This window comes from Rhopalosiphum padi, chromosome 2 (assembly GCF_020882245.1).
Source record: "Rhopalosiphum padi isolate XX-2018 chromosome 2, ASM2088224v1, whole genome shotgun sequence".
NCBI lineage: Eukaryota > Metazoa > Arthropoda > Insecta > Hemiptera > Aphididae > Rhopalosiphum > Rhopalosiphum padi.
The window spans coordinates 58,018,549-58,029,161 of NC_083598.1; the positions used below are offsets into that span (position 1 = coordinate 58,018,549).

Here is a 10,613-nt window from a genome sequence, read left to right on the forward strand (position 1 = left end):
ATTTATGAATGTCAAGTAATCGGGACGATATAACAAATCAATGGCATAAGCCTTATTACAGTAACGAACCGTCAAAGACCCTATTACGATCAGCGTATCATCAAAAATTCAAAAACTGCAAACCATAATTAATAAATCGAATCATAGTATCAAGTATATTAAATCTATTCTGTAGTAGAATCATCGAGGTTAATACATTTTATATACTATAACATAATAGTTAGTACCTTGACGGATATAAATGTATTATTATTATTATTCAGTCTTATAACAGAATTAACAGATATAAAATAAATATTAAACTGAAATTATTATCTCTATCTGTACTGTGTGTTTATTTTTGTACTCGACACCGCTCTATCACAGAAAATATTATGCACAATAAATCATAATATAATATTATTTAATTACTATAACATTTATTACAATAATTATAACACAATGATTATGTTTTATTGAGATGATAAAGAATAGGTATTATACTTTACGGATAAAAAGTACAATATTTTATCTCGACGGCGATAGTTATCTTTCCATGATAATATTTACCTATGAGTTATCTTACCAACATTTGTTCAATATCATAATATATAATAGAAAAATAATAATTATTAGTCTTAGACTGTGTTATGTGTACTATTTTAAATTTTAATATTTATTATTATTTTCATTAATAAATCACACAATCATTTACTTTTAAGAAATGTTTCAAATTAGTGGTAGCCGGTAGGACGTAGAATGTCCATCAACTTAGTGTATGTATGTTCGTGTTTTTGTGTTCAAAAAAATTATTATAGTTATAATATTATTTTAGTAATTAAGTTCTGTTAACTGAATGTTTTATAAAATTTCTTTTTCTTTAGTTACTATGTTTACATAGTGACGTTAAACGGTTTTTGACTCGTATTCATATGTTATTCCTACGTGCTGGATACCTGTAAAAATATAGGAATCTATGAATCTTAAACTAATTTAAATAATTCATGAGTAATATTTTATCTTGTATTTGTTTTTTACCTTAATTTGTTCAATGATTATAGTGTTAGTTGAACATCAATAAAACAACGTTCATAAGTTTATGGTTCTACGATGGAGCAGAAAAATGATATGTTAGGTGTCGAAGATATTGTGTTTATGCTACTTGAAACATTGAAGTCTAATGGCACATTCGATGAAATCCGTAGGCATTGTGTTACTGATATTGATGCTAAGGTATAATATATAAACAATTAAAATATTTTATATTCGCTTTTTAACTTAGAATTTATTACCTTACTATACTACTACTATAATTTATTAATATCGTAAAAACTATTTTTCTAATTATTTTTAAATTATAAAATAGTATAATTATTAATTAAGATAAAGTATACTTATATATTGATATTAGAATCACATAAATCCACTTGAGTACATTGTATTTTAATAAAATTAAACATTTGATTTGCTTTTATTTTTGAAATGTCTAATGGTTTATTACAATTGTCCTATTTTGTATACTTATATGGTTTATTAACTATTTTTTATTTTATAAAATGATTGTATGGCATTGATAATTATCTGTTCTTTGTTTGTTCATATAGCCGACTTACCAAAATTGGAAACAGCGAATAGAATCAAATGTCAACAAATTTTTAAGCAAAGTAAAATATACTCCCGAATTAAATAAAAACACTGTTCGAGAACGACTTCGAAAACATTTACTTGATGGGTATGTATTTATAATTTGAAACTGATATTTTTCACTTGCCAGTTGTCTCTGAAACAAATCTTTTTATTAATTATTTTAAAAATTTAAGTTTTTAAATTGATTATTAGTCTTGAAATGTTAAAAATGAAAAAACCATTCTCTTTTTAAATCAAAGTTACAATAAATAAAATCATTAAAATAGTCTTATCAGGTCTTCATTAGTTAATCGTTTGCTTTGCATAATTAGCAGTAGCATATGACTGTGAGAAATTTTAAAAGCACATAAAATTAACAAGTGTATACCCTACCTCTCACTCCTTTTTGTAAAATATTGTCTTGCTGTGTTCAACAATTATACTTATAAAACAATTATTTAATAGCAAAATATATATCAAATACATATTGTCTAAGTGATTAATTGTTCAAATAAATCAGCATATCACTTATTGTTCACAAAATCAAATTATTATAGTGTTTAAATAAGCTTTCATGTAGCCCTAGTAATTTACAGCCATTCCCCTAAAGAGCACAATAGAATTTGGTAATTAGTCTGAGCGCCACATTAATGTTATATATTTACATATTTACGTATTCTTCATTAATTTAAATTCCTATCAAAGAAACAATATATCTATTATAAATAAATATGTAATTTTAGACGTGAGACTCAAGATATTGAAGAAGGAGCTGATAGAATACTTACTCAAGTACTTGCGCCTCGTACACTAAGTATTTTTGAACCTAAAATAGCAATTGCTGTTGATGAATACTTGGGAATCAAAAATGAGGCGCCTCCAATTGAAATTAATGGTATGTTTATCATTATATTTTATAATTTTTATATTAAATATAATTTATGGCTTAGTATGTAGACAATAGACATGTCATTCAAAAGACATATTGTCTTTCAGACATAACCTTAAATTTAGCCATGACAAAATATATAAATATTATCACAAATAATATAGTATGATTAAATACATCTTCTCCACACTCAATCATTAGCTAATGTCTTAATACTTTTAATAAATTGAATTTTTTCCCTGTGGAATAAAAATAAAATAATGTCAATCAATAAAAATTGAAGAACTACGACATACCTATATCAAGTTGTGGTATCTATTTACTGTTTAATAATGGACAATACTTTATACATGCTCATATACAAAAGTAGTATTATGATTGTAATGGCAACTTGATGATGACGTGCTATAAATTATAATATACTTTTTTAACTTATTTTGTAACAATTTAAAAATTACTGAATGTGTTGAAGACGACCGGGTTTCTTATTAACATTTAACTTTAACTCTAGCTAATAATTTATTATGTTATAAATTCTAAGATGATGTCATACCCATACTATATATTGTATTTATCAGACACTAAATCTTATAAATTTAAGTAGAGCGAAATAAAATTATCTATTCTATATACCCACTCTATATCATTATTTTATAAAGTACTGTATTCTAAAATAAATAAACTTTTATACACACCATAAGACTTAAATACATATTATTATATTATATTTTTTATACTTTATGAAATTTTCATACCCTACAATATATGTGACTCTAGTCTAAGCAAAGACTTATGTCACAGATATATGGCCGTAAAAAAATTAATAATTTTTTTTATGATTATTATCAGAATGTATAATTATCATAATATGATCTTATAAAGCAATAAAAAAATATTGAAAATATTGATAATGCAAGATCACAATATTTTTTTTTTAAAAGCGTTTGAAGTTTATTTTATACAAAATATACATTTGTTCTAACAATTATATTTATATTAACGGTTTCTATAATGTGTATAATTTTGATTAGGGATTGCTGAATTGAGTTAACTTGTCTTGTTCATGTCAAGTGTAAGAAATATAGTTTATAGTAATTACTAGCTTTATAATATTTACCCTCAATATTTTATAAAAAACAGCCCATCCACCCATATTTTACCTCTAATAAAAAGAAATAAATCAATTGCTCCACTTGGCATATTATGGCGCCAATCGAGTCTGTCTTACAAATGTACAACATAGTGAATTTGCATTCAGTAGAACTAATTTTATGTTATTTGTTTTAATATTATAATGAATTGATCTATTTTATTTATGAAACTTAAAAATAAGAATATAGTCCATGTTTGTACACTGGGTTATTACAATATTTCAATTTTTAAATTGTTATATTTACATGGCTACTCATATAATTTGATTATAAATTAAAATATTAAGAAACCCGACATACAAACATAGATAATATTTTTACTTTTAATTGTTATAATTAGGGTACAGATTTTAAATGTTCTAAAAATAAGAAAAATGCCTTAAAAATATTAGGTCCCGCAAACACCAGTTGAGAAACATTGCATTATACTTTTACCTTCTGTTTCATAATAGCACTGTATTTTGTATAATCAGGTGCTGCTTAATTTTTATCAAATTTTATCAATTCCTATATAGAAATGACTTACAAACATAAGAAGTGTCAAAAAATGCTCTAAAAAGCAAAAAAATCTTAAAAATATAGAAAAATGCAAAATAAAAGTTACATTTTTTTAATTCCTTGATATATAAAATTAACTTTGTGCTTGAAAAGCTATGTTTTCGGACATTCAGAAAAAAATGCAATTTGCATTTAAATCCGTTCCCTAGTTATAATACATCAATTAATTATAATATTAAAGCTAATACCACAAAATTAGTCCTATTAAACATAAATTGTCTATAAGATGGAGACAATATATGTGGGTAAAATATCCTCTTAAAAGTTATTATTAATCATAATAAATGTAATACAGTGAAACCTCCTTTAATGGACACCTCTAAATAACGACGGATACCTCTTAATAGTGGACATTTTTTGGTTAACAGGGATATTTTTACTACTTTTCTATAGGAAAACCTCTAAATAATGGACACTTTTATGGCATTTTAACATTTGGTTTTAATAATTTTTATTGCAATTTTCTGGGATTAGAAAATGCACTAACATACAAAACGACTTTGCATCAAAATACGAAACAATCTAAATTCTAAATATATGCTAGTTTTAATTTTTATACTATCATTTTTTTTTATCTTTTTACCTTTTTAGTTTTAAAAATACATAAAAATAATTAAAATAAAAATAAATTAAATTTATTACCTATGTACCTATATATAGATAACTTTAAATAAATAAATAATTTTTTTAGATATAATTTCAATTTTTTATTTCTCTAATATTATATTTTCCTTCTAAATACCGCACATCTCCAAATAGCAGACAAAATTTCAGCAACTGAGTGTGTCAGGTATTTAGAGGTTTCACTGTATTATTTTATTTTTATTTTTTATTATTTTAATTCTTTAACATTAAGATTTAAAAAATCTAATTTAATTATTTTAGTTTTAATAATTACATAACAAACAGTTATAAATTAAATACTATTTTGGTTTTCAAGCATTATTTTTAACAATAATAAATTGTTATAATAAAATTAAAGAAATAATACAACTATATTAATTAAATGTATTGTTTTTAGGTTTAAAAGAATCTAGTATGAATTCAATAAATGTATCTAACATTGAAAATAGTAATGTTTTCAATCCCAAAATAGGCAAGTTAATTATATATTACCATTACCTATTAATTCTACTGTTATTAAATTCATTTTTACTAATATATGTAGTTATAATTATAATAAAATTCATAACTTTATTTAGATTTTATCCCAGGTGCTGATAACATACCTTGTGATAAAACACAAAAAGATGACAGAAAGGACTTAAGATCAGACAAAAAAGAAAAATCTTCTAGTCTTTGTAAAGAGCCTAAATCATTGAATGGTAATCGAACTGATGATGAAAATGATACCGGTGGATCTTTAAAACAAAAAAGTAGTCAACACAAGAATAAAACTTCTTTATCTGAAAAGTCTAAGTCTTCATCTACTAATCATAAAAGTAATAAAAAAGATAATAGTTGTAAAGAAGTTGTAGATAAATCTAAAGATATAGTTGATAAGTCTAAAGATATAGTTGACAAATCTAAAGATGTCATTAATAAACCTAATGATATTGTTAATAAGCCTAAAGATATTATAGACAAATCTAAAGAGGTAGTTAATAAATCTAAAGATGTTAGTAAGCTTAAAGATATTGTTGAGAAATCTAAAGATGTTAGTAAGCCTAAAGATATTGTTGATAAAACTAAAGATGTTAGTAAGCCTAAAGATATTGTTGACAAATCTAAAGATATTATTAATAAGTCCAAAGATGTTAATGACAAATCTAAAGATATTGTTTGTAAGGCTAAAGACATGGTTGATAAGTCTAAGGACAAATTTTTGTCAAAGAATTCTAATTCTAATAGTTCAAGTCATAAAAGTAACCGAACAGATTCAAAAAGAACTAAACGTTCTCTTGAAGAGAAAAAAAAATCGTCTAGTCTTTGTAAAGAGCCTAAATTATTGAATGGTAACCGAAGTGATGATGAAAGTAATGCAGGAGGATCTTCAAAACAAAAAAGTACTGTACACAAAAATAAAAGTTCTTCATCTGACAAGAGTAAATCATCATCCAGTAATCATAAAAGTAGTAGAAAAGATAATACTAGTACCGATGTTGTTGATAAGTCTAAAGATAAATCTTTGTCAAAGAATTCTACTTGTACTGATGTTGACAAGTCTAAAAACAGATCTTTGTCAAAGAATTCTAATAAAACTGTTGATAAATTTAAAGATAAATCTTTGTCAAAGAATTCTAGTAGTACTGATATTGATAAATCTAAAGACAAGTCTTTGTCAAAGAATTCTAATAAAACTGTTGATAAATTTAAAGACAAATCTTTGTCAAAGAATTCTAGTAGTTCTACCATTAATAAATCTAAAGACAAATCGTCATCAAAGATTTCTTATAGAACTGTGGATAAATCTAAAGACAAATCTTTGTCAAAAAATTCTAGTAGTACTGACATTGATAAGTCTAAAAATAAATCTTTGGTAAAGAATTCTACTTGCTCAAGTCATAAAAGTAACCGTGATGACTCTAAAAGGCTTAAACTTTCTCAACCGGAAAAAAATAAATTACCTATCAATAATGAAAGTGTTGAAGAAAATAAATCCGAAAAACCAGAAGAACCTGAATGGAATGATTTTCGAAGTGCTAATATAACAAATGACGAACAAGATGCAGCAAATGTTTTATTATCAATGAGTGCAATTTCTTATGAAAGTTCTCATAGTGAAATTATAACAGAAAATATAATTTTTATAGAAAATTCTTCTCCTATTTCTGAAACCTTAAAAACACCTAAAATAGAAAATGAATTAGATGTTAAAGAAAATGAATTAGATGTCAAAGAAAATGAATTAGATGTTAAAGAAAATGAATTAGATGTCAAAGAAAATGAATTAGTTATTAAAGAAAATGAATTAGATGTTAAAGAAAATGTTGATCAAAAGACAATTTTACTATCTAGTGATAATGATGATATTAAAGAAAATTCTCAATTAAAATCAAATAATTTAGAAACATCACAATTACTAAATACTGTAAAAAGTGTATCAAGCATTGTTGGCCATTTGTTTGAGAAAGTGTGTTCTGTTGATATTGAAAGGTTACCATGTAAAGATATAAAATTACAATGTAAGTCTGTAAATAATGTTGAAATACCCGAAGAACACCAAAAACCAGCTGAAATAAAAGTAAATGAAAAAGAATTAAAAATATTAAATGTTGAAAACAATTTGGATCCAAGTGAAAATGAAAAAATTAATGAATTTAATTCTAATGATATTTTAAAAGTACCAAAACTAAAATTAAAACTATTACCAAATCAAATTGATTCTTTAAATAAATGTAAGAGAAAAAAACATCATAAAGATAAAGAACATAAAAAATTGAAACTTTCAAAATCATTTGATATTCCTAATGAAGTTAATGTACCTGTTATTGATAATGTATCATCATCAAATATAATGTGTGAAAAATTAGAACAAAAATCTAACAATGATACGGACGTCAAAATTAATGATTCGGCAAGTACCTTATCCAAACAACTATTATATGAGGAAATAGAAAATAATAGTGTAGAAGTATTGGATGATGACAAATCACATTACTCCTTCAAAGGATTTTCTGAAGCAGAAGCTATTCCATGTAAAAACTATGAACTACTAAAAAATGTGATTAAAACCTTACAAGCAAAGATTAATAATCATGATGTAATTAATGATGGATTCAAAGGTTTTACCAGTGCAGAAACTCATCCGTGTAAACATCGAGATAAAGTTTATGCAGAGCTTATCAAGTTGAAAGATAGTAAATCTAGTTCAGACTTTATTGGATTCTCTGAAGAAGATGCTCAAATGAGTATTGGACATAAATATGCTATAAAACAGCTCGAACTTGCCAAAAAACAAAGCAATGTAGATAATAATCAACAAAATGTTACGTGTGGTGGAAATGGAATCCAGAATGGAAAATCTTTTAATGAAGTTATGGCAGCATATTTGTATAAAAGTAACAGTGATAATGTTACAACACCAAAAGAGATCTACAGTAAACCAATTACTGATACTAAAAAAGATTGTCCTACTGTAAATAATAATAATCACAATCATAACAATTGGGTTGTTGAACAAGAAATGAAATATAAACTTTTACCCGTAAAAGTAAAACTTGAAAGATTAATGGAGTATGGATGTAATAGTGAGTATATATACTGTTTAATAGAATTTGTATTATCTAGATTTACTTTTTTCAATTGTAATGTATTTTTTTCAGATGCTAAGCGTGTGTCTGACTTCACAGGTACCCATATAATTAACAATAAAAAATAATATTTATAACAAGAATCATGTCTTCAATTTTTTCTTCAAAAATATTTGAAAATAAGGTACGAAATATCTTTAAAATTATTTATTAATTTTTATAAAACATAAATAACTTAAATTAGTTGAAGAAAATTAAAAATTATATTTCTATAATATTTTCGTGTTCAATATCATAGACCTTTTAAATCATCTATGTAAATATTTCCCATAATCAGAAATATCAGTTTATTTTTCTGAATATGGGTTTTTTCACTTTGAAATCATTCATAGATGATTTAAACGTCACTTTCACTGGATTGTCTTATTTCTCCCTACTATTTAAAATTGTTTATAATTTCTAGATCTATTTTTATATGTCTCTAATCTCGAAACTATTAATTCAAAAGGGTTAATAAATATCTTGGTGGATTTGGTTTTGTCCTACAAACTGTGGTAGTATTGTAAAACCAATGCTTATATAAGAATTAGCTGATCAGTTAAAAAAATTCTGTAAAATGGAAAAAAATTCATTTCAATTCTCTGCAGTAGTTTTTCCATACAACAGTCTTTAAATAGCTCTTTATATAGAACAGGAGCAAACACACGTATGGCTTAAGTTATGAAATAGAACTTCTAGAAATACATGGTCTATAGATAATGGATCAAGTTTAAAAATATTATTTTAATATGTAAATTATTTTCTCTCTTTTTTTTTTTACTTAGGGTCAGAAAGAAGTATACTTATTTAATAGATATGGTCAACAAACAGAACCCTGAACCTATTTAACATATGATTGTGTGATTGTTCCTTACCTTTTTACTACAATCAATAAGAGTAATAAACAATTTGTTGAAAATGTTATAAGTATAAATCTAAATTTTAATGAAATAGTATATTTAATAATTAAATTAAAACATGATGAATATATGAAATATTTTATGCCTTCTCACTCTTTGTTTACTTATTTAATTTGATTTGTTGTACAATTTAATATACTGCAAACATTGTATATCATTACATAATAAAATATTTCTTTAATTTTTGTTAACTTATTTAATAATTTTTTTTTTAAATTTTATTATATTGTAAAAATGTTTAATTGTATTTATTATTATATTGAATTTTACACTATCTGATTACATCTAATTAAATTAAATCATAATAAAATAAAATGATTATTACATCAAATGAAAATTAATTGTGTATACTGTTCTCTTTAATCTTTTTCTTTATGTTAATATTACACTAGATAAATAAGTATATTATGAACAACTTTAATTTTTTTGAATTATTTAATAATTCCTTAATGATAAATTACATTAAATATAAGTCAACAATTAACTATTAAATGCAAATATTCAGTAAATATCAAGTACTTTAAAATAAATATGTACACTGCCTTTTAATAATAGCTATTGTTTTGTAATATAATTGGATTCTCTACAATAATTTTATTGTTCTAATCATTTTGATTATATAATTTATCGTAGTAAATTATGCTAATTAGTAATTTTTACTCATTTTTTTATACTCACCTATGTATATATGTAACATGTAATATATAATATTATGTAAATATTTATAAATTGTCAATTTATTTATTTATTTTGAAATAAAATGTATGGTTAAATGGTGTTTGTACATATTATATAATATGTATTTACTATCGCTTTAATATTTATACATTTTGTTAAATTTGTATCGTTACAATATAGTTTACTTTTTTTTTACTCTTAATATTTTGTTATTTAAGTTAATTTTTTCTTATCATATTATTTATTAAACTATATTGTTATGGAATTAATTTTCTTTTCTCTTTAAAATATAAAATAACAATACCATTATATTGGTTGACTATTTATTATCCATTGACTATTGTTAATACTTAAAGATTTTTGATAATACAAGAACAGATAGATCTCATTCAAAAAACATTAAGAAAATTCTCTATAAGGTCTGAGCTTGAATGTAAAATACAATTATCAATTATTTTTATATTTATTTTGGTGATTGATGTATGTATTTGCTTATAAATACCTAGTTATGATAATATTTTATGTTTATTATTATTACTATCATTTAATAATAATATGATACTCATATGTTTTAACATTG

At 23.6% G+C, this 10,613-nt stretch overlaps 1 protein-coding gene across 3 annotated transcripts; it reads left to right on the plus strand.

Moving 5' to 3' along the window:
- Positions 1-574: 574 nt before the first annotated feature.
- On the plus strand, positions 575-10,342 carry LOC132920878 (biorientation of chromosomes in cell division protein 1-like 1). Of its 3 annotated transcripts, none has more exons than XM_060983600.1 (8): positions 575-759; positions 1,041-1,212; positions 1,584-1,711; positions 2,349-2,500; positions 5,225-5,299; positions 5,406-8,393; positions 8,469-8,580; positions 9,221-10,342. In XM_060983600.1, the coding sequence occupies exons 2-7, from the start codon at positions 1,090-1,092 to the stop codon at positions 8,522-8,524; spliced, it is 3,522 nt and encodes a 1,173-aa protein (XP_060839583.1). In that variant the 5' UTR covers positions 575-759; positions 1,041-1,089; the 3' UTR covers positions 8,525-8,580; positions 9,221-10,342. The 3 variants fall into 3 exon arrangements, with proteins under 3 accessions (XP_060839583.1, XP_060839585.1, XP_060839584.1); XM_060983602.1 differs by having other exon boundaries at positions 5,418-8,393; XM_060983601.1 differs by having other exon boundaries at positions 576-755.
- The last annotated feature ends 271 nt before the right edge of the window (positions 10,343-10,613 follow it).